At 40.6% G+C, this 24,792-nt stretch overlaps 2 protein-coding genes across 3 annotated transcripts; both read right to left on the minus strand.

Moving 5' to 3' along the window:
- Nucleotides 1-3,625: 3,625 nt before the first annotated feature.
- Nucleotides 3,626-7,371, minus strand: rhoh (ras homolog family member H). 2 transcript variants are annotated; one of them, XM_029435505.1, is made up of 2 exons: nucleotides 7,188-7,371; nucleotides 3,626-6,013 (listed from the first exon to the last, which is right to left on the minus strand). In XM_029435505.1, exon 2 carries the CDS (start codon nucleotides 5,542-5,544, stop codon nucleotides 4,957-4,959), a length of 588 nt encoding a protein of 195 aa, XP_029291365.1. In that variant the 5' UTR covers nucleotides 5,545-6,013; nucleotides 7,188-7,371; the 3' UTR covers nucleotides 3,626-4,956. The 2 variants fall into 2 exon arrangements, with proteins under 2 accessions (XP_029291365.1, XP_029291375.1); XM_029435515.1 differs by having other exon boundaries at nucleotides 3,626-6,016.
- Nucleotides 7,372-8,941: 1,570 nt separating this feature from the next.
- On the minus strand, nucleotides 8,942-24,165 carry n4bp2 (NEDD4 binding protein 2). The gene is made up of 16 exons (XM_029435899.1): nucleotides 23,746-24,165; nucleotides 21,829-22,804; nucleotides 18,941-19,065; nucleotides 18,696-18,784; nucleotides 18,437-18,513; nucleotides 18,187-18,327; nucleotides 14,790-17,515; nucleotides 13,632-13,717; nucleotides 13,338-13,383; nucleotides 12,710-12,933; nucleotides 12,119-12,243; nucleotides 11,847-11,973; nucleotides 11,260-11,436; nucleotides 10,876-11,044; nucleotides 10,314-10,437; nucleotides 8,942-10,207 (listed from the first exon to the last, which is right to left on the minus strand). Exons 1-16 carry the CDS (start codon nucleotides 24,011-24,013, stop codon nucleotides 10,162-10,164), a joined length of 5,526 nt encoding a protein of 1,841 aa, XP_029291759.1. The 5' UTR covers nucleotides 24,014-24,165; the 3' UTR covers nucleotides 8,942-10,161.
- Between the last annotated feature and the right edge of the window lie 627 nt (nucleotides 24,166-24,792).

Genomic DNA, 24,792 nt, shown 5'->3' on the forward strand with positions numbered 1-24,792 from the left:
CATGGCACATGTCATACACACTACATGGCAATGAAGTTCACGCAGATCCAGGATCAGGTGTCAGGATCACGATCACTCTGTAAATAAGAATCTTTAACATAAGAAGAGTAAAGCTGTATCATGTCTGTAGGCTGCTGAAGAGATTAGCAACCAGAAACAGAGAACAACTACACACACATTTTGTTGTTGATGACTATTTTAAATGTTCATGATAAAGCAATGATTACTGTGGGAAAAAAAACTGTGTTTTTATTCTCTCATGCTTCAATTTTATGCATAAAACCTTGATTGTGTTAGCAAATATTGGTATATGTGATTAATCGCGATTAATTAATCACAAAGCTTGTAATTAATTAGATACATTTTTGTAATCGCTTGACAGCCCTAATATATATATATATATATATATATATATATATATATATATATATATATATATAGCTGCTGGTTCAGAGTTTGTAGAGTGTGTAAATGTAAATGGGGTGGTGCTGAAAGACGAAAATCTCTGTCAACTTGCAAAGGTTTAAAATATAGCCTATATGCAGCAAGTTTTTCTAAGATGTACAAAACTGTTGCATATTAGTTCAGGTTTTAGAATATACAGTGCTCATTTTTATGTAATAAATGTACACGTGGAAAGATATTCAGAGGCCAGAGAAATCAATCAAGACATTTATCGCTTTAGCGTAGAATATGGGTGCGATCACTATATTTCAAATTGTTAGAATATCTGTAAAATGAGAACCATCCCGGCCAAATGTTATACTTTTGTTTACGAGGCAGCTGAAAGACAAAAGGTTATGCTCTTCTTCAAAAATATTTTTGTTTTTACTCATCATTTTATTTGAATCATTGCTTGGATTAAACCACATACCTTGTAGTTTACAGTCAATCTAAACTTTTACATCAAAGTAAGAAATGTTACTGACAATTGTTCTACTCTGTTATTCTGCAGAGGTCTGCGCCTGATGTGATGTGTTAATGTGTCACTGAGTTTCTGTGGTACTGAGCTCGCATAGGACAGGTGTTTCCTGTGTGTGTGTGCGTGTGTCTGTGTCTGTGTGTGTGTGTGTGTGAGTGAGTGAGTGAGTGAGACAGACAGACAGACAGACAGACAGACAGACAGACAGACAGACAGACAGAAGAGGCTTGTGAATAATGATGGCGTAATCAGTTGTGCATCGGTGTTACTTTTAGAGTAAGGCAGAAGAAGAAAGAGAGTGGGGGAGCTCAAGAGGTTGAGACAGTTGAAGAAAGACCGAGAGGTAGATACACAGAGAACAACAGTAAAAGCGAAGAGCAGTGTTGTAGCAACAGCTCAGGAAGTGTGTGTTTAACAATCAGCAACTTCTAGTGAACAATGCTCGCCTGCAGACGTAGAAATCATTTCAGGTATACAGTACTTCAGTCATCTTGATCACAGTGAGCAACACAGGTGTGGTTGACTTGATTAAGTCTGGTGATATTCTATCATTTTCTTAGTCAATCAATCTCATGAAAACAAAACAAAAGCAACAGTGAATTTATAACAAGTATTCTTTGTGTAGCTATAAGTAACACTGAGTACCAGGATCCGTAGAACTGAGCAGTCAGAGAAGAAGTACTCAGATCGTTTACCTAAGTACAAAAGTTTTCAAATTAAAATAAACTTGAAGTACTAAAAGTAAAAGTGTTCATCATCTAGAAAAGCTCATTTCAGATTTTTTTCATTTACAATATTGGATTATAATCATCAATAAATTATGTTTACATCATTTTAATGTTGCAGCGGGTGAAGGTGGAGCTAATTTTAATTATACTTTATTACTTTATGTAGCTTGTTAAATCCCTCTCTGCTGTGAAAAAGGTAGATTTAACTCCTTGGATAACATCAGAGGCCCTTGAGAAGTCAGTGTGTGTGTGTGTGTGTGTGTGTGTGTGTGTGTGTGTGTGTGTGTGTGTGTGTGTGTGTGTGTGTGTGTGTGTGTGTGTGTAGACAGCAAGAGAGGGATAAGGCATTGTGGTAGTTGTGGGAGAGCACATTGAGAGATGAAAGATGTGGCCACAGTAACTGTCAAAGCGTTTCTCATTGTTGAAACTTAAAAACTACAAACAGTATTACCGACAGTATTTAAACGAAAGATTAAAATTTGATCATTTGATGATTTTAGTTACTTTGAATATTCATATTTAGATAAGTATGCTCTGAGAAGGTTTGGGATTTTTGTCAAGTTATGCTAAGTTTGACTTTCATAAAGTCCGTACCATGTTCAGGTCTGTCCTGTGCATATGTGATCTACATGACTCTGCATTACGAGTGTGAATGCAAAGCTATGTGTTTAAGCACATGAGTGTGTGTGTGTGTGCATAAGAGACTGAATGAGTGAACGTGTGGGTCGCTGTGTGTGTTTGCACAAGTTTGACTTTATAATGTACATACTGTGTGTGTGTGTGTGTGAGTGTGAGTGTGAGTGTGATGTGTGTGTGTGTGTGTGTGTGTGTGTGTGTGTGTGTGTGTGTGTGTGTGTGTGTGTGTGTGTGTGTGTGTGTTGGGAAGTGGTTAAGTGTTTTACAGCGTATCCTTGAAAAGCCTGTATTGTATCTCTCATCCTCAGCAGTCTTTGAACATCATGAGACGGAGAAATGTAGAGAAAGAGCGGGAGAAAGCATGAGGGGGGGGAGCAACAGCTTTTCTGAACTTTTTCCTGGTCGTCTTTTTTTAATGCTTTCTTTATCATTCAGCTACAATAAATATTTCAACACAAACGGCGTTCATTTCCTCATGTAACCTTTGCACCTCCATATTCAACCCTCCGAACACACACACACACACACAGAGACTCACAAATCTATACTTAACTGCACTGGTGTGTATTACGCTCTAAGGACATGACATATACATGTGCCCTCTAAGGCAAAATAATATAAAAGTGACTTGACTTGGATAAATATAAAGATTTGAAGTCATATGGTTCACATGTTGCGACTCAATTAAGCATTTTGAATATTGTATTACAGACACACAGCACAACAGCATTGTTTCAGGGCTTTGTAAACTAAGTTGTTCGACCTACTCATCATTCAAGAAATAGCCTTTGATAATATAGACACATTCAAAGATGTGATTTAAAAAAATCCCGATAAGAATAATACGTTGTAAAAATTGTACAAATGAAATGATGTATAGTCTTATATAAAGTGTATTCTAATACAGATTTCACACAGGTTTGGCAATGGTAGCTTAATATTCTATACTGTAATATGTTTGATATTACATATACGTATGTTACTGCCTTCAACCACTGACCGTCTCTTCTCCTTCTCCTTCCTTTTTGTTCGTTTATTTTTGATTTACTTACTCTGTGATGCGTCTTTGAGTTTCTAGAAAAGCGCTATACAAGTAAAATGTATTATTATTATTATTATTATTATTATCATTATGTGATTAACAATAGCTGTTCACAGACAAAGTGTATAAATGATACCTTTTAATGATTCTTATAGCGTTTATTCAAGTCAAGTGAAGTAAGGAAGAAAAGGGTGCTTTCATAATGAATGCACACTTATATTTAAATCCAACGCAAACTCTCTCAAAAAGACAGAAGGGGAAACCAAGGGGAGAAAACAAAAACTTGTAGATCATAGATGATTTTCCAATTTTTTTAATCGCCATGGGTAAACAAACTTTACAGAAATAAATAAAACAATATCGTGTCTATATGTTGAATCCTTAGTTTTAATTTATGGACCTGGGACAACGACAGTTTACAAGATACATGGGGAGAAAGTTATGTCTTAATATTTTTGTATTTTCTAAAAGGAGGTATACGGTTAAAAAATATTAAATTCACAGAAAAATCCACAATAATGTTGATGTTTTATGTAGCACATGGATAATGTTTCATGTCTTTTTACTTTCTTGTAGAATTAAAAAAGAAAATGTTGGGATCCTCTACTAATAGAAAATAAACTTCTCCATTATATCTTGTGTTTTTTGTAAGAATCAATACAAATGTTTTATAAATGTTTTAAGGTTTTTGTAATGCATTTGTCAAATTTGATTTCAAGGCAACATATGTCAACAATACAAATACAGGTATCTTTTTAATTTTCTACTTTTAAAGTTTTAAATAGATATGACAGAAAATGCACGTATAACCTAGAGACACATATAGCCTGATTTGACCCATTTCCTAGTCAGGTTAAATTAAATGTTATCCTCTCTGGAGAAATAATAAAGAATATGCTAATGTGATGCAGCAAAAATGGACCCAAAATAGGCAAATTATTGCTGACAAATGTCAACATGCTCTCACCATTATTTACTGATTTCATATTAATTACATTTTAGGAGCATAGAAATAAGACTTTTCCTTTCTTTGATTTTTGACAAATCTGTAAACGCTTCATGCAACTGTAAAACTTCGCTCTCTACGCATGCTCTCGTTTTATTTGTGGCAATAAAGGCACTCAGTGTTTTTACACTGCAATTAAAAAGTTCATTTGCCGATCCAACCACAAACTGAGATATTAAGAAGGGACATGCAGTGTCAACATTAAAGCTTTAATACTTTAATTTAAGTAAGCCGCTAACTGCAAAATGGAGCATTTCTGAAACACAAAGATCATCTGATGCCCCATTTGAAATACCTCCATGTGATGTGCTGTGGTTCACTTCACAAACAGATCATAGGAATCAAAGATGAACTCTTTTCTTCACGTCTCTCCCTGAATCACACAAAAGTAGAACTTCCACTTGTGTACATTTGCATGACTAAAGTACTTTCCTTTTTAAATATGGTTTGACTTTAGGGGAGTCTCTCGGTGAGTGCAGGACACCCATTAGTGAAGAAGAACCCTACGTACATAAGAAGAATACAGCTTTGTGTTCTTGTACTTGAGCAGCACGTTAAGACACATTATTAAGAAAATGCCTTCTCATGAAGGCTCAGCTGCCCACCAGGTCACGGTCAAAGGTCAAAAGACCTTGCACTGGTTGATGCTGAACATCCGTCGCCTGGCCTGTTTCTTGGCCTGATTTGCGGCCGTTCGCACTGCGTACTCAAACACCTGCTGCACACCACGGTTACCTAAGGAGGAGCACTCCAGGTAGCCTTTAGCGTGGACTTCATGAGCCACGCGTCTCCCCTCCGCTGCTGAGATGCAGCTGCCCCGATGCGCCGCAATCTCCCGCAGATCTGTCTTGGTGGCAACAATCAGCACTGGCACCCTGGGCAAGTTCTCTCGAACCTCAGCCATCCACTTATGCCGGACGTTGGCCAGCGAGTTAGGGTTGGCCACAGAGTAGCAGACGAGGACGACGTCGGCCTGCTGGTAGGATCTCGGTCGGATTTGACTAAAGTTGTCATTGCCCGCCGTGTCCCACAGCCCCAGGCTGATCTGAACCCCGTCCATGTACACCTCCACCCCTGTGTTCTCAAACACTGTGGGCTTGTAGGTCTCCGGGAAGGTTTCTGAGGTGAAGCGCACCAGCAGAGCTGTCTTGCCCACGGCACTGTCCCCGACCAGGACGCACTTCAGCGACATCTCTTCCAGGTCGCTCATGACGGTCTCACTCCTTTAGATGTTTGTGCTTCTGTAGGAAAAGTCTTGGGGGTAGTTTCTCTGGATCTTGTCGATCTGGAGAGGCACAGGGTTCACAAGGTAGTCAAAGGCAGCGATCACTCATCTGTGTGTGCTGTACTTCCGTGTTCAGGTGGTAGTTTTCATAGCAGGTGTTTTGTAGCCCTGCCTTGTGGTAACTTCATTTCTGGAGATTTCAGCGGTCATTCAGCCTGTTGCACTGAACTATAATGTCTCTCTTTTCAGAGTCCTTAAACGTCTCTCATATGGAGCAGTTGTCCAGCAGTGAGCTTCGCACACATTTCACATAACGTCTTAATTCTTTAGGACCTCTTGGCTCGTCTCTCTTCAGCTGGATCTCTGCAGAGAGGTCAGGCGTTGGTCCTTCTCTGTAATGACGGCTGTCATTCTGTCCACACAGATCAAACCTCTCAGGGTTGAGGCGGGAAATCTGCTGATGAAGAGAGGACATGTTACGAACATGAGGTATCTGTGTGCAATATGTCGTCTGACTTTAAAAAGACTGCAACGGAAATGCTGAAGCAAATCGTTCGGTTAACTGAAACCTTATTTGTACATTTCTTCTCATACAACATGCAGCCTGGTGCACAACAGCAACGTGGCTCTTAATACAAAACGTTTTACATGACAAATAAGAAATATCTGCTTTAACAATATAGAACTAGTCAACCACTAGAGTACCGCATGTGGCAGGTGACATCAACTTTTGTTTTTGTGACAGCCTTATTTTATATTTACAGAGGAAGGATTTATGTATGACTGTAGTACTGATTAAATACAGAAGTAAAGATTTGGGTGTGAACCAGAATTCACAGCTTGATACTGCAGACTTTAACGGGAGCTCATTAACAACATATCCATGTTTTCTGTATTATCAAGCTCATACATATGGCCTGTGTGTCTGTCTCCATTTACTCTGATGTTTCTCGCTCATAACCAGTCTTGATTCTGCAGTTTGCACCATAAACGGACATCTGATAATGGAGGAGGATGCTTCTATGTTATTGTCCGATATAGTGATAGATTTAAATCTCGACGGTTCTTTTTATTGAGATCAACAAAATACTGCCGATGGTTTCTTATGACTTCTCTGGCGCATACAGCTTAACAAGTGTATTTAAGTAGCAGAAGGAACAAGTCACAACCTCAAAACCACCTGCCATTGACACATAGATGGAAAGACCTCCATAACGTAAATGGGACACTTTTTGAGTGTTTTCTTTTCCACAATTCAACTTACTGAATTATCTCTCAGTAAAGAAGTCTTACTGTTAGACCATTGTGAGAGCAATACATATTCCTAATGTATAAATTAATTAAGTCATAAAACAAGGCTCGAACCCTCAGTGCAATAGATTTAACTCTTCTTTCTTCTTGTAACATGCTGTTCTTTTAGGTAACATACAATATTTAAATATTCTCATTAATTCTCATAAAAAATTATCTGTTTGTTCCAATGAGAGTAAGCATACACCCTGAAGACCTCACTTGTTGATTTAATATTTTTTATGTAAATACAAGTGTAGATTTGTGCCCACATTATGTAGTCTTAATTAAGTCTTCGAATAGAATAGTCGAATCAAGACAAAGAAAAAGATAATTACCGTTCTTGTCAGTTCTTTTCAATCTTTAACGGACGGATGATGGCTGCCGCCTTTGAAGACTGAAGACAAAAAAAAGCCTTTAAACTCCAGTAACAGTTTGTTATTAATTATAATCTGCTGAACCCGATACCCTCAAACGCATTTGCTAAACTCTATATTAATTTGTTCAACAGAGGTGAGGTTGGTAAGTAGAGGAGGGAAGTGAAAAAGTATGAGAGAAGAAAAGTAAAACACATCCGCTAGTTGCAGTGTGGAGGTGTGACTCAGTCTTCTGCTCGCCTCCCCCACAGCAGCTGTGCTTTAGAATAGGTGCTTTTTTTTCCCCTTCTTCTCTGTTGTGGATTCGTACCATTTTATCTGACATAACACGAGCAGCAAAGCTCACAGATGGCACAAATAAAATATTTTTAAAACATCTTGAAGGTTGTTTTTGATGTTGTTGTATTTTTGATAAACAGAGAAGGTAAGCTCGTGTCTGTAATCAAAAGAAAACAACCTCCAACACAAGTTATGATGCTTTTGAATCGTTAAAGGGGGACTCAACCAATTTTACACATCAAATTCAGTTTAGAGATGTATAAATATTTTTCTGTTCAAGAAAATAGATTTTAAAAATATAATAATAATTGGACTGGGCTATATGAAGGGTTAGGTAATCGGTTTTGTGAAGTAAATAAACTCCTGATTGTATTGTGTCACATTTAATGATTATCACATGTACTCGTACACCTCAATCAAAATGTATTATGTATTGTGTCACATTTAATGATTATCACATGCACTCGTCCACCTCAATCTAAATGTATTATTGCACAACATGTATTTCTGCACAAATGTATAATGAGCACTATATTAGTTATGAATGAAGCACTGTAGGTTCTCTTCAAAGTGTTTCAGGTCCACCTCCATCTCGCCACCTACAAGACGGCCCACCAAGGGGCATAACCGCGCCAACATGGACCAATGAGGGACGACGACACCCTTCTGTAGAGAATATAGCAAAATGATTATGATGTTTTTGTTACACTTTCACTTGTACCAACAGACAGCTAACTGGCTCTTTATTGATTCGGACTGTGGACTTGGTGTGTGAAAGTGTCCTCGGCTGAGGGTATTTTTTGACATTGCTGTCATCATCACTTTAAATAAATAAGTATCTTGATCAACTAGAAGTTTACTGGATTCAATTGAAAGACTATCTCAGCGCCCTTTGGGCCTCAAAACCCAACAGTTTCCTTAGTTGATGGTGAATTATTCATGTGTATGGCTCTTCATACTTATTGTTCTCATGTTACTGTAGCCTTTTTGGTTATTGAGACACAATCTATTTGTTGTTTATTTATGTTTTAAGTAAGGCGCAGGATGGTAATAAGGTATGTCAGATTTTTCAAGTGAGAGCTTTGTTGTTAAATCTGACTTTAAACAGACGAAGTCCTTCCTGTCCATGTTGGTGAAGCTACACAAGAGCAGTCATCAGTTAAAGTACATGATCTCTTTGCATTAACTTGTAGAAAGCATCATTGTAAATGGCATGGATTATACTGTCCCTCTTTATCAGCATTATTACCACTTTAAAAAAGGGGCAATATATATATATACATGTGATATCACTCACAAACTTGCAGGTCTACAGACTAATATAAAATGACAAACGGGTTATCTATGTTACGTGTCCTTTTGGTAAACACATTTTAACACAGGCTTATATTTTCCACCATGATGCATATCCATTGATATAAACACAAACACAAGTCTTAAACTGTAAACAAATAGTTTATTCCACAAGTTTTTATACAATATTCTCTGTAAAAACCATTTGAACAAATGAATTAAAAAAATAAAAAACTTCTCTTTATAATTCGTGTGTTCACAACATCCAATACAATCAGTAAAATGTGTCAACATTGTTGTTGAACCATTATGAAAAAATATTACACAGATAGAAAAACAGAAGCTATTTTAAACCTACAAAAATAGAGTAGCAACCTGAGGAAAACAACTGCTACAAGATTTGGCACAAGGCGTTTAAAAAATAGCTACCAAGAACAGGCTGGAGAAAGAAATCAATTGGCCTTGAAAGAGAAAACCTAACAATGATGATTTTTCTACCTGAGTTTGAATATCAATATATTAGCAGCTAGGCTTGACCTTAAGTAAGATTGCAGTATGTTGCTGAGGCTAAGACAGGAGATCGATTGCTGCAGGAGGATGTTTAGACTATTTAACAAGGTTGTTAAACTATTTCATTGGCTTTTTGATCATCTGAAGAGTTTCAGGCACAACCTCCTAGTGAGCAAGACGCATGCAACACACTACTCTCCCTTCTTCTCAGCGTTTGGTTTTGTGATAACTTCTCCGATTAGATGGCATTAAATATTAAAAGAATTGCACCAAATAAAATGCTTTAGTGTCTCAAAAAGGATGCCATAATACTTAAATTCATAGAGAGCAACCTCCAAGCAGACAGCATGCAATCCTGATTCATTTGAAGTTTCATAAAATCCCCACAATACATCTTAAACATGACTCCAGAATAGTAAATGTAAGAATGAATAAATAACACCTTATTTCAACATTAAGCATTCAAAATACTTCTTAAACATCTCATCCAAAGACTTTAAAAATAAATGCAAAGTATGATACACCAAACATTTAAAAATGTAAAATGTACAATACATTCTAGCTTTACAGCTGCATAAAAGTACTCTATTTTTAATAAACACAAAAGAAAAAATATTCTTATTAAGATCGGTTTAAGATTATGATTTGAACTCAAATTAACCTCAATTTAACCAAGATTAAGACTAGGATTCATTTAAAATGCTGGTGGCTAACTGACGGAAGAGAAAACGAGTGTACCATACTGTATATACTGTAGTAATTGTATATTTGGCGTTGTAGAAGTAGAGAGAAAGAGTGTGTGTGTACTCCTCTTATAGCAGCTTTAGCTTGAAGCCAATAAACCTCGTTCCTTTCACTTCAATGAGACCAACACGAGACCTGGCTTTGGCTCAGTGAACCTAAGAGATGAGGAGATAGGAGAAAAGGTGGGTGACGATGAACATGTTGGGCATGTGTGTGTGTGTGTGTGTGTGTGTGTGTGTTAGTGTGTGTGTGTGTGAATACCTGTAGCGTTTGTTGGTGAGGTAGTCTATAACGGCGGGGCGGATGCGAGCCACGCCTCCCTGGCTGTGGTTCCCTCTTCCTGTGATGACAGAGAGCTGAGGTCGACACAGACCCTGCTCACAGTCTACGCAGAAAGAGGCCAAAGAAGAACAAAACGACACACACAAAACAGTTAAGAGTAGCAGCTTGCACAAACTTTGACAAAGTGGGCAGGAACACAAACTTCTGCAAGCGCTCTTGTTAGATCTTCTGATCCCTCACATGATTTAGATGTATAGACCCATCCAATACCCACTAAGCTCAGAAACAGAGCTGAGCCATTACATGCAATTATCCCTGAATCACTTCCGGACCAGACCAGTTTATGTAAGACTCACAGTCGGACCCTTACCCATAATTCAACAGGATTGTCCAATACTCTATTAAAAAAAGGGAGTTAGAGCGGAGCGTCCACCAATCGGAAGATCGGCAGTTCTATACCCAGCTCCTTTCGCTAACATTAATACATAAGCCATTTTGGCCTCAGCGGAGGTCTGCGCTCTCCGAGTGCCCGTCTAGTTACCTGTGGTTTTGTCCTCTAAGACCTGGGCCAGGTGCTCCAGGGCCTCATCTACATGCAGCCCGTGGAGGTCCAGGATATTGCTGGGCAGCAGCGATGAGTTGACCCTCTCAAAAATCTGAACTGCTGCGCGGTGATTTGCCTCACGCATCAGCTGGCCATGCTGGTGTCCCTGCAGAAGAGGTGATGCACATTCAATTTACTGTGAGCGGAGAATTTGTTAATAAAAGAAGAGCTGCACCTTCAAAACAAACAAATATGAGGAAACTCAATAAAGTTGGAAACATTATCTCTCATACAGCATCCCCCCCCCCTGCCCTGTTAGGTGAAGGTTATTGAAGTGCTTCACAAGTGAAAACATTACGGTAAAAACATTCAGCTCCTCACCTGCTGTGCGTAAAATGAAGCCACTTCTTTGCTTCCTTGCTTGTAGGCCTCAGCTGCCTTGGAAAAACACTCGTGCTGTCGGCCCTTTTGTTGGCTGGCCTCGGCCCTGAAGTCCTCATACTCCGGGTCCTCCGTATCTTGATAGTCAGGTACGTTTGACTCGAAGGACTTCTGCCTCTGCCAAATTAAAAAAAAGGGACATAGTGAAACAGACAGCTAATTAAAAAGGTGAAAAAAGTAATCAGTAACTTAAATATTGTGATACGGTCTCTATTAGATGCAAAGTTTATATTTAAAGTCTAAAGTGTTCGGCCTTGTGGCAGTTTGAGATGTGAATGATGGCATTATAGTTCTTGTTAATGTGTGTAAATGAAAAATACTAAAATCAAAATGCACTGTGGCAGCTGCCTAACATTTAGTGGAGCTGAGAAATAAGGCAGTAGAGTATACGATGGATTGTTGCTTTTCAAAACAAAAAGGAAAAAAAGCTTTTACTCTTTAGAGCTATGCTAAGATGGAATTGCATGAGACTACAAAGTATAATTGTTAAACATCGGTCACATGTCTCTGCTTGTGTTCGCGAATACCTTCTCTCTCTCCTTGCTGGGTGCTCTGAGGTGGTCGGACCGAGAAGCCTCTGGGGCGACCACTGTCTTGACGGGCTCTTCGTCCAGTAGAGAGCGAAGAAACAGCTCCGTCTGGTTCAGGCTGTAACTGTGCAAAGATGAACAAATATACAAGTTAGTCAGGACCGCACATCACATCAGATACATACAGTGGTGCTTGCTAAAGAAAAAAGAGCATTATCAACCTTCATCAAACATATGCAATGAATACAGCGTCACAGTTGTTTTCTTACTTGTTGTCTCTGAAGATGTCCTGGAGGAAAAGCCTGTCAATAGTGGGGAAGAGGGAGAAAAGTTGGTTCTCTTTCAACAGGGCGGCTCCATCACGCCGGTCGAGATCTGCACGGCTTTGTCTGGTCTTAGAGGAGGAGGGTTGGAAAGGGGTCATGTGTGGGGATATGTGTGTATGTAAACATATTATTTATTAACTCACATGCGCTCTAATTTAAGGATTTGGTGGACTTTAAAACTGCACAATTAATGTATAAAGTAAATACTAAGATGCTTACAGACTGTATTCAGAAGTTGTTCCACATTAGAGTGAGTCATTATGAAGTTAACAAAAACAAAGAATACAATTTGCGGAATAAATTTGAAAAAGAAATGAAAATGTGTAAAGTAATACACTTAATATATATATATTTTAAATAAAATGTTCACAAATATAACACTGAGGTATAAAAACGTTTTGCTTGGGACTTGAGGGTTGTATATAAAATACATATATATTATTATGTTTCTTTCTTTCTTTTTAGTGTATAAATGTAATATTTTGCACTAAATAATAAACGTAGAATCTAATCTAAAATAAACGTATGCGTTACCTTTTCCACGTTCTTCTGCAAAGCCTGCTCCTCTTTAATAATATCTCTAAGAGACACATGTGGGTGGGACACGTTCCAGTGGTCCATGAGGGGCATCTGTCCACGGGCCTCTGGTTGGCTGTCCAGTGACTCGTAACCATCTGCACTAATCAGGAAACGTGCTGGCTGTGTCCGCTCTCGTGATCCAGCTCTGCCCACCTGTGACTCGCCCCAGTGCACTGAACCTTCACATTCAAAAGGTTGTCAAAAAACTCAAATGTTTTGTGTGAAAAACATTGTTACCAATAGTATTTATTTGATTGACGGGGACAATAGGGGTAAACACTGTTAGAAAGGAAAAATGCAACAGATCTAATGTCTATAAGACATCTTTCTTAAATCTTAATTGCAGCTGGCATTACATGTTAGGCCTTTGAACTCAGGCTAAAACAACCAAACAAACATTTAGATATAACAGACTCATGGTAAACAACTGAACTGAGAAGACAAACCATGCTTGATCTTACATGCAGGTTTCTATGTGTATATGTGCGTGTGAATGTAAATGTGTGATCATATACCGAGCAAAGGAATGCTGCAATTATTATTACATGCTTTTGATTGATGGTCCAAGTGTGCGTGTACTTACTTTTCTGAAGCAAGTGAAATGAAAGAGCTGCTTGTCTCTGCTTGTCCTGTAAAACAGCATTCAGTCAAATGAACAAACGGAGACCAACTCACAGTAAATCAGAATATCAGGGGAGTTTTAACAGAGATGCTATTCTCCGTTTCTTGCCCAGGGACTACAGATGTAAGCTGATGATTGAAGCTCTGTAAAGCAAAGCTGTAGATTCAGGTGATAACTACACGAGCGAACCCTCTCACGTTGTCATTTGTCAACTTATTGTAAACATAGCGATTATAGACGCTTTAAAGAGTTCACCTGAATGGTTTCCTTCCACTTCTGGTGAAGCAGTTTAGCCAGGTTCAGGTCCATCTGCACTGCATAGTCATCAGTGGAGCATGAATCTGAGTATTGTGGAGCAGAGAGAACGGATATCCTTGTCAGAGAAGTATAAAGAGACTTATTGTTTATGGTTCAGCAACTCATCAATGAAAACAAAATGCCTCTGCGTGTTTTTGAACAAGCTGCTTGTCAGATCGTCTAACAGCGTGTTAAACCTAATGTCAGATGGTAGAATCTTGCTGCGTGCAACACGCTTTGTAATTTAACAAAACAGACGATCATACCCACATTGTACATTGGTACATTTTTATAAAAGGCCATATTTCACAAACTGCCTCCTTTTTATGTTCTCTACTGACTCCTAAAACTATCAGGAGCTGCAACTTCAGTCACACGGACAAACGATGTACGTCATTCCTCTGAATGTGTGGTGAATGTGCTTTTTAAGTTTTTGCAGCCTCATACTGTTGTGAGCTACAGAGTCACCTTAAACTACAATATGTAATAAGGAAGATTTCAAAAACAAGCTTCAGGAGTCTTTGTCCTGTTACTGAACACTGATAATATATATTTTTGGAGGCACCGGGATCCTTTAAAAAAAAAAGAGATGTCATCATATTATTTGATGTTGTATCTGTACTATGTTGTTTATCCTGTACACACGACATCTATTGCACGTCTGTCCGTCCTGGGAGAGGGATCCCTCCTCAGTTGCTCTCCCTGAGGTTTCTTCCATGTTTCCCTTTAATTATGGGGTTTCTTTTAGGAAGTTTTTCCTTGTGCGGTGCGAGGGTCTAAGGACAGAGGGTGTCGTAACCTGTACAGTCTGTAAAGCACACTGAGACAAATGTATAATTTGTGATATTGGGCTATATAAATACATTTGTTTTAAGTCTGTTGCTTCTTTATTTTATGTGAAACTCTTTATGCAGTTAAGAGTTATTAAGGTAAAACAATACTGACTAAAGGTGTGGATATGTGAGAGAATTCAAACTTATGTTCAAGTTATTGTCATTCTTCACAAAACAACTGTTTTTAAATTGTTTTTATTTAATGCCTGTATTGTCATTTGAGCATTACATTTAGTGGTTGAAAGGGTTTTCTTCAGAGTGACACCTGTGCGTTAGTAGTTACCTGGGTCTACTCCAACAGGACCAAACAGTTCAGTTAGCTGCAGTGCCAGCTCAGTGGGTAGTTTCAGCTCCACACTCTGAATGTCCAGGTGACTGCTCCGTCTCTCCTCCATGAGCCTCCTTTCAGTCCTCTCCTCCTCCTTCTGTTTTTGATCCCTCTCCATCTCCTCTAACTCAGCCTGCAGCAGCCGGTGTACCTCGTCCATGCTAGCAATCTCCTCCTCAATCTCAACACTTGACTCTTCAATTATTACTCCATCGTCTAAGCTTCCACCCCAAGCGCCGCCTTCTTGGTCAGCTTCTGATGCCACTTTGCATTCAGTGTCACCACATCTCTCTCCTTCGTTTACTGCATGAGCCAGACTAAGTTCTGTTTGAGGAGGTCTTTCTAAGTGGGAGGTTGTAGCAGGTTGATCTTTGTTTCTAACTGGAACAGCTGCACCTCCAAAACTTAGCACATCTGTATTATTGGCGCTTTCATCGGATTCACTAACTGTGCAAAAGGTTGACTGCCGAGTCACCTCTTCACCAGTTTGCTCTCCCTTAGGCCAACCTTCAGGGTGATGCTCATCTATCACATTGGGACATAAACTGGATGAGTTCTGCTCATCTTCACCCCCAGCACCACTATCCTCCTCCTCCTCCTCCTCCTCCCTCCCACCATCGTCCTCTCTGAAGAACCTTTCTCCGGAGTCCAGCAGCAGGTTGGTCGTCCATTCCAAGTCCTGATGGCATTTGTCATACAGATCTTCTAACGTATCAAAACTAACCAGCTTAAAATGGCGGCTGAGAATGCGCAGGCTCTCAAGTCTGTCTTGATTTGACCCGATGTCTTTCTCCTCCACCTGTGTGCCTTTCTCATGCACCACGTGGTAGGGTACCTCTCTGTGGCCGGACGGGTGAACTGCAACTGCTGCAGAGACAACAGAGGACAGCTCCGGCATAAAGCGAGATGAGTCTCCCAACAGGACTGTGATGTCACGAGAGTTGTTGCACGCAGTGATGACTGCATCATCAGGGCTGTCATGACGGTTGAGACGCCATAGGAGGGCAAAGTCTTGAGGTTCTGTCTGGGTGGGGCTGCCGCTGTCTACCAGAGGAAGTGGGGAAGGAGGCAGCAGGTGTGCCTCAGATTTGGAGTCTGGTTTAAGGCTAAGGCTAGTGTTAGAGTCAGGTTCAACATCTGTGTTAATGCTGTCCTGAGTGCTGTTGACACTTTGGGCTGAGGTATTGGGACATTCGAGAGTATGCAGTGAAGAAGCAGGGCAGTTTTGAGTGAAGGTGAGGGCTAGTTTGCACTGTTTCCCTGACCTACGACCCTGACGCTGCTTCCTCTCCTGACTGCCTCCACTGAAAGCACTGCTTTCTGCTTCCACAGAGCCTCCAGACACAGGACTCTGGCACACCTCACTAATATGACTCCTATTAGCCTCAACTCTCATCTCAAGATTCTCTGGGCAGTTATTCCTGTCCGTGTCAGTATGACTAGCAGCAAGCTCTGTACCAACCTCCCCTTCAATATGGTGGCTCGCCACTCCCTCATGGCAAACATTTGCCTCCACAGTTCTGGAGCTAAATAGTGAATCAGCAGTCAGAGCTGAGAAGGGATTTGTTGGGTTAGTTGATTTCAAATCCACAGAGCCTGTTTCTCTGCCAATCTCTAACACATTATCATTTCCTCCTGTGATACTACTAGCTTCATTTTCAGTTTTAAGTCCCTCCCAATTATCAATTCTTGATTCCTTGACCTTACAAGACTCAGCTGCTTTCCAGCCTAACACACAGTCAGGTAATTCCCCTCTGCTGCTGTTAACTCGGTTAGTGTTTTGCTCCCTCTCCTCACTGTTGGATCTACTGCCATGGGATTCTTCAAACCTGCCAACTGCCTCTTCTTCTTTCTCCAATTCATCTCTAGCGTTCGGGGAAAGGGAGGACGAGCGGGAAGAGCCGGTCTGAATGTCAGCTACTCCGGTCTGAATAAGATCAAGAAGCTTCTGAAACTCTGTCCCATTTGGTCGCGACTGCATTTTCGGTTCATTTTTCTTAGCTTCTTGAGACACGCCTTCATCTTCTTTACCATTTCCTTCTTCATGCTTTTCTCTTCTCCTCACCTGTCGCTGCTCGAGGGACTCACAAGGCCAATCTCCTACAAAATCCAACATCGTAGGAATTCCCTTCTCTCTCCCAGAGCTCACCATTTCAAGCCCTTCTGCTTCTTTTGTCTTTTCCTTCTCATTTGCCCTGCCGTCTGATTGGTTAGTATCTTTCACCAGATCTGCAGGCTCCAACCTGTTTAAACCCGACCTCCTGCTTGGTCTTTCCCTCCTCACTCTTTGTGCGATAGACTCAGAGAAAGCCACAGGCATTTCATCCCCACGGTGATCTTTACTCATTACTGATTCCACAATACAGTCGGGGATTCTCTGATCTCCCATTTGACGATTTGGCTCTAACTTGGCATCCAACTCAGAATCTAAATCCCCCAAATCCATGTCATTATCCCCGTCGGATATTTCAGGGTGTTCCATAAATCTTCCAGTAGGTTGGAAATTTAGAGACTCCGAAGATTTGTGGGAGCTGTCTTCCAGCATTCCCACTTCACTAGATCGACCAATAGATGACACGTCAGGGAGAGAGGAATACAGCTGAGGGCGAGATTTCTTATATCGCTCAGTCAATCCAGGCTGCCCTACAAGGTCAGGACAAGGTGTTACAGAAGACATTGGCCTAGAGGAAACAAGAGAGATATGAATGGTACAATTAACATAACTAATGATGGCAGCACAATATCAACATTATGCCTGATTTAACGCAATGATGTTGGATGATTCATGTTTATTAGATGAGCATAATCTCATGTTTTGTTTCTCTTTTCATACAAGGTGAAAGCAATACAGTTACAATCAATAAGAAAACCTGGAATTGTCTGAGTGCTATTAATGAGTTCAACTTAAAGTTTTGTATTCCAAGTATGTGGGGCACAATAACAAAAAACAGATGTTTCCAACTCTCTACGAATTGTTGGCATAAAAAAATATTACACTTAAGGCAACGCAGAAGAAATTTAACACAGATTATATGAATATATGCCGAATTAATATTACTTTTTTTGTTTGAAATTTGAGAAATGTACAGGTAAAGTCACTTGTAGAAATGATATACATGGAGGTATTGCAGTGAAATTAAAAATAGTTTCCCAGAGTTTCAGCTGTATAATATGTCATTATACATAAACTCTCATCCCACAGACAGTTAATCTCATCCACATATCAACAAATGTTGAACAAGTGTAGATTGCGATTAAGTCAGTGGGACAATTGGGATTTCTTTATCCAAATGTAATGTGATACAAAGTAGATGTCCTGCGTCCAAGACAAACATTTGTGTGTGAAACTCACTGTGAGCTTCTGTTCTCCAGAATGAGCCGCTGTTTCACCTCAGGCATCTGTGAACCCATGATGGACTGGACTGTGACGTAGCGCTCATAACCATTAAGCATGCGTCGGATTTTTTCCGCTGGTACATTATGTTTGGTACGTCTGCATATAGAGACACACATACATAAACAGATACAAGATACAAAACTAGAATATATGTAATAGTCCCCAACAGCTTTTTGCTCTTCTGTTATTGCCCTCTCCCTCTCACCTCTCAAGTTCTCTGGGCTTGTTCTTCCACCATGTGTCCGGCACTCGGAACAGCACCTTATAATCATGTTTCAGTGCCTACAAATGACAGGGGACCAAACTTTTTGTTGATGCTAAAAGCTTTTATAATGGCAGAAGTGTAGTTTCAGACAGAAAGCATCTTAACATCTTCTCCAGAGCAATTTGTGCTACAGCAGAATCAGTTAGCCACGTGAGATCTGAGTTACCATGCTTTATGTATATCAGGCAAGCCGACTGACCTGAGCCACATAAGGCTTCATCTCCCAGCCCTGCATGTTGGTATTGTCAATGATGATGGGGTTAGCGCCCCTTTCAAAAGCCTCCTTGGCTATGGATAAAGTTGACACAAGAGAATCAAAACATTTGTCATTTTACTCACAGCACTTATAGGGAAACAATGTCAATCAATTACATAGATAAAAAAAATCTATTTACTTGCTACTGCCTCATGACTTCTTATCAGAACTGCGTGTGTGTTGTTTACCTTGTTTATGGTTCCATTCATGAGCCTCCCCCAGAGCGTAGGGGTCAAACTGATAGTGTCCTTGCAGAGTGAAATAATCGTCAGTGCTCAGTATAACTCCACCTCGGTTGTGCTCTAATAAGGCTCTGCAGACACACGCACACACGCACACACGCACACACACACACACACACACACACACACACATACACATACATATGTACTTCACCAGATTGTTCACCAGTTTTAATAACATTACTCAATCACTTAATGTTAGCAACAATTTTCCTCAAATATATCTTTTTTTAGTATCTGGATGCTTTTCACACAAGGAAGCACATTTAGCCTAGAAGGAATCTTTTAAAACATAAGTTACAAAGTAATTTACATGATAAAGTAATGTTAATAAATCCGCCAAAGTAAAAGAAAACAACAAAAGATTTGCACTAATTTGGCTTCTGAGACTTTCCAGGAGTCGAGTCACCAACAGTCAAAGCATTATCACCTTTAGTTGTCAGCCTTGACCTTGGGCACAGCCAGTCCCCGCTCTAAAGACATGAGGCCCCTCTCAATGAAAACAAATAGCTACAGTATATCTCAAAAGTGAGTACACCCTTTAGATTTTTGCAAATATTCTGTTATATCCTTTCAGGGGATAACATTATCCTACTGAAACTTTGATATAACTTAAAGTAGTCAGTGTGCTGCTTGAATAACAGTATAGATTTATTGTCCTTTGAAAATTACTCAGTACACAGCTGTTAATGTCTAAACAGCTGGCAACAAAAGTGAGTACACCCCATAGTGAACATGTCTAAATTGTGCCCAAAGTGTCAATATTTTGTGTGACCACCATTGTTATCTAGCACTGCTTTAACCCTCCTGGGCATGGAATTCACCAGAGCTGCACAGGTTGCTTCTGGAATCTTCTTCCACTCCTCCACGACGACATCACGGAGCGCACGGATGTTGGACACCTTGCACTCCTCCACCTTCCTCTTGAGGATGCCCCACATGTGCTCAATTGGGTTTAGGTCTGGAGACATACTTGGCCAGTCCATCACCTTAACCTTCAGCTTCTTCAGCAAGGCCGTTGTCATCTTGGAGGTGTGTTTAGGGTCATTATCATGTTGGAAAACTGCCCTACGGCCCAGTTTCCGAAGAGAGGGGATCATGCTCTGCTGCAGGATGTCACAGTATATATTGGAATTCATGTGTCCCTCAATGAAATGCAGCTCCCCAGTGCCGGCAGCACTCATGCAGCCCCAGACCATGATGCTGCCACCACCATGCTTGACTGTAGGCAAAACACATTTGTCTTGGTACTCCTCACCAGGGTGCCGCCACACACGCCGGACACCATCTGACCCAAACAGGTTTATTTTGGTCTCATCAGACCACAGGACATGGTTCCAGTAACTCATGTTCTTGGATTCATTGTCTTCAGCAAACTGTTTGCGGGCTTTCTTATGCATCGGTTTCAGAAGGGGCTTCTGTCTGGGGCGACGGCCATACAAACCGATTTGATGCAGTGTGCGGCGTATGGTCTGGGCACTGACAGGCTGACATCCCACTTCTGCAACCTCTGCAGCAATGCTGGAAGCACTCGCACGTCTATTTTTGGAAACCAACCTCTGGATATGACGCTGAGCACGTGGACTCAACTTCTTTGGTCGACCCTGGCGAGGCCTGTTCCGAGTGGAACCTGTCCTGGAAAACCGCTGTATGATCTTAGCCACTGTGCTGCAACTCATTTTCATGGTGTTGGCAATCTTCTTATAGCCAAGGCCATCTTTGTGAAGCGCAATAATCCTTTTTTTCAGCCGCTCAGAGAGTTCCTTGCCATGAGGTGCCATGTTGTCCAGCATTCAGAGAGAATTGTGCCCAAAACACCAAATTTAACAGCCCTGCTTATCATTTACACCTGAATCCTTGTAACACTAACGAGTCACATGACACCAGGGCGGGAAAACAACATCATTGGGCACAATTTAGACATGTTCACTATGGGGTGTACTCACTTTTGTTGCCAGCTGTTTAGACATTAACAGCTGTGTACTGAGTAATTTTCAAAGGACAATAAATCTATACTGTTATTCAAGCAGCACACTGACTACTTTAAGTTATATCAAAGTTTCAGTAGGATAATGTTATCCCCTGAAAGGATATAACAGAATATTTGCAAAAATCTAAAGGGTGTACTCACTTTTGAGATATACTGTAACTATCTAATGCCTTGTAAAAAAACAAACACACAATCCTAAAAGCTCAAAACATACAAGCCAACAAACCAAGAGTGAACAATCTTCTTCTTTTTTCTAAAACAAAAAGGTGTCTGTCATGTCTTTGCTTGGGAAAAAATTAATAACTTAAGTATCAATATGTTTACAGTCCAAATTAGTACTTTCCAATCAATGGTTGTTTCTTATTCTGGCATTATTGGCATGCAACCAAGTCTCCACTCTAGACATGGGACGATATGAAAACTTCATGTCATGATTATCCTGGATAAAATAATTCACGATGAGATCCCTATAATTATCCAAATATGCTTCAAACGGAATATAATGTTAAATGAAAAACAAACAAATAATCAAGCAATCTTAAATAAGCTAATCATAGATGATAAAGGCACGCCTGCATAAATAGAGGATGAACACCAAAGAAATAGCAGCATTGTGTGAATCTGTTCTTTCTTATATGATCATTCCTGTATTATTTAAATCAGGCCCTAATTTTACTTCTCTACAAAGATAGCGAGATTGACAGTTTGAGGATATTCCCGAATATCCCGATAATGAAAATTCGCCAGGATCAACTTATTGTGTTTTTATCGTGCCCCTGTGATAAAATACATACGCAATAAAATACAAAGTGCATTGCTATTTAGAGTATCCTAACCTTCTTACCTTGCCATGGTCGACTTGCCAGATCCTGGAGCACCGCGTAGCATCACAAGGACCTTCCCTTCCAAGTGCAGCCTGCTGTGCTTGGAAGGCGGATGTGGCGCAGCAGGCTGGACCCAGGACTTTGGAATAGTAGCAGAAGGTCTTAGAGGTGCTTGGCTGAGCAGCCTGGGTTGTCCAGGCCAGTTGGAAGCAACGGGGGTAATGAAGGCTGGCACTTGGTTGCCATGGAGACGGGGAGAAAACACTGGTGCCTGCAAGTTCCAGGGCAACGGCATGTAGCCGAGCGGCTCCTGATTCAACGTGTTCACCTTGGATCTTGCTCCTCCAACGATCGCTTTAGGGGGAATGACCCCAGTCTTGTCCGAGAGAGCGTGTGATGGGTCTTGCTTTTTATACACCTGGAAAGCCGAGGGACGCCCCGAAGCTGCCAGGTCCAACAGAGGTTTTGTCTTGTCTGCAGGTGTCTCTGTCATCAGATGTGTGAAATCCACCATCGACTGCTGCTCCTCAACGATCTCATCTTCCCAAATGCTGAGCTGGTCGAGCGGAGAGGAAGCTCCAGAAATATGCTCCACCAGGCCACCTCCAGAAGGCCCTCTAGATCCAGGCTGCAGGCTGGACTGAAGCAGCTCAGGGAGGACCTGCTGTGGGAATGGTGGTGGAGGGAAAGAGGAAAGGGACATACCAACAGATGAATACTGGCTGCTGTGCCGCTCTTCCTTAACTCTTAGTTGAGTGGTTAGTGCCTCTAGCTCTTGATCAACTAGCAGGTCCAGCTCTTCTGTAAGGAGGTTTGTGGAGAGAGGAGAGGAGAGCAGCGGCGATGGTTTGGTGAAGTCTGGTCTAGGTTCTGAAAAGTGGCGTGGGCTGAGCAGGGCTGCAGCAGTGCGCTCAAAGCCAGAGACATGAGAAGGTATAGGTGCTGCAACTTCAGCAGCCACAGACAGCTCCAAGAGAGAGTCCATTGCATGTTCAACTAGAACACAAAGAGTGAAATTCACAGACACCAAGAAAAAGAAAAGAGTAGGTAAATTTGTTGTGGTAAAAAAACAAAAACAAAGTGCAATACAAATTTTAAATAATAATTGTAAGCAATACAAGGTTTACCACAGCAATGCTATCAGCACCACAAACCAATAATGATGAACACCATGTCATACCATGACAGTGACATGAATAACAACAACAAGGTTAGTGGTTTAAGTGGAGTTAAGACAGGAGCCCTCTGTTACAGAACCTGGCTGTCTCACTTCTGAAACATTTCAGTCTTTTAAAAAACTCCATTATCACTTTGTCCTTTATACAATAAGTATGACAGTGTAGGTGCATATATCAAGAAGCATTTTCTGTGTAATTATGTGAACTAGATCTGTTCAGGCAGGGATTGTTCACCAGAGACTGTCTGAACTGTGATGACTGGGCCTTGGTTACATGTGTTCTGTTGTGCAACCTTTATACCCCTTTATCAGCAATTTGCGCAGTTTCATTTCCACAGAGGTGGACAACAAAGCCAATCTAATATAAACAAACGTTTACTTTGTACAGACAGTAATGGCTTTTATTTTGTTAATTTCTGCTTTAAATTGCTTGCGATTCCTTTTGTGACACTTACTAAGTTTGCACAACAAGCATTAGTCATCCTTATGTATTAGAAACGCGGGGAGGGACTCATATAAACATGTTCAACAGGTGGAAGAGGGTTGGTGAACCAAGTAACGCAAGGTGCAGTTTTATTTAGATGACTGCTGATACTATCAAAAACACACAAGGTACCTCCACTATACAGTAATCTCATGCAGTAAATAGCTGTCAGAAATACACAGCTAACAAGCTACACAGCTAACTGGTAAGACGAATTACACTAAATAGCATTCCCACGAGTCACACAGCAGGATTGTCTTCCGTGTTTCGTGCTACCTTTAAAATCACACTCGGACAGCACGATGTACAGAACTTCGGGGTCCAGGTGTGAGAACATCTCCTGCATGCTTGTGACGATTTTCTCCTTGTCGGAGCTGGAGAGCGAGGTGCTGGACGCAAAGTTGTTCGCCACGGCCCCGTCAAATCCCTGAGGTAGTCGGTTGTGGCCGAGGCTTCCCCCCTCTGGCGGCCCGCCGGGGACTCTGGCCGGGCTCTGGCCGTTTTTTTTCCTCCGAGGCATTCCGTAGGCGCCGGCTGCTCTCATTAGTGGCTATACGGAGCTAACTAAGTAGCTGTGGAGCTACAAAAAGGGTGTCCCGGAGCTGAAAACATGCTTCTGTAGAGTAACCAAAGTGCAACAACTCAAGGTTATAATATTTAAACAGCACTCCAAGTGGTGGAAATGCATCAGAAAATGTGAATAGTGCCAACTCCGCCTGAGAGGTTAACACCGGAAATGAAGACAGTACTTCAGAATAAAAGGTTGCACTGGCATATGGTCCCTGTTGAGACTTGAGTTTGTTTCTGAATGTGCTGGCGTGCTGTGGATTAAACAGTGGTGTTACTCAACCCATTTCTGACGGCAACTAACATTTTGCATGGAAGTGTTTTCTAGCTGTGTTCATATTTCGATATATTTCAATATATTTTACAAAAAACAGTAGTCCCATGTGATTATAGACTACATATAGTATGTTAAGAAAATGGCTGTATCTCATAAACTGCTCACAATCATGTATTTTGAATCTATAAACTCATTACAAATTAAATATCAAAGATATGCCAACATATGCAGTGTGAAACATATTTCATTAGGGAGACATTTATTAAACAGCATAGCGTTTTTCCCAGTGGTGCTTTTTTTTCATGTGATCTAAAACAATCACAGTTGTGCTGTTAGATACTTGCTCAATGTTTATCCGTACCAGATTTGAAGACTATAAACCACTCAGAAATGTTTTTGTGGCATTTTTCAATATCATACTAAGTATTTGGGAACACATTGGTTAAGTAAAAATAGCAATGTAACAATGAAAAAATACT

The sequence above is a fragment of the Cottoperca gobio genome, chromosome 1 (genome assembly GCF_900634415.1).
Source record: "Cottoperca gobio chromosome 1, fCotGob3.1, whole genome shotgun sequence".
Lineage (NCBI taxonomy): Eukaryota > Metazoa > Chordata > Actinopteri > Perciformes > Bovichtidae > Cottoperca > Cottoperca gobio.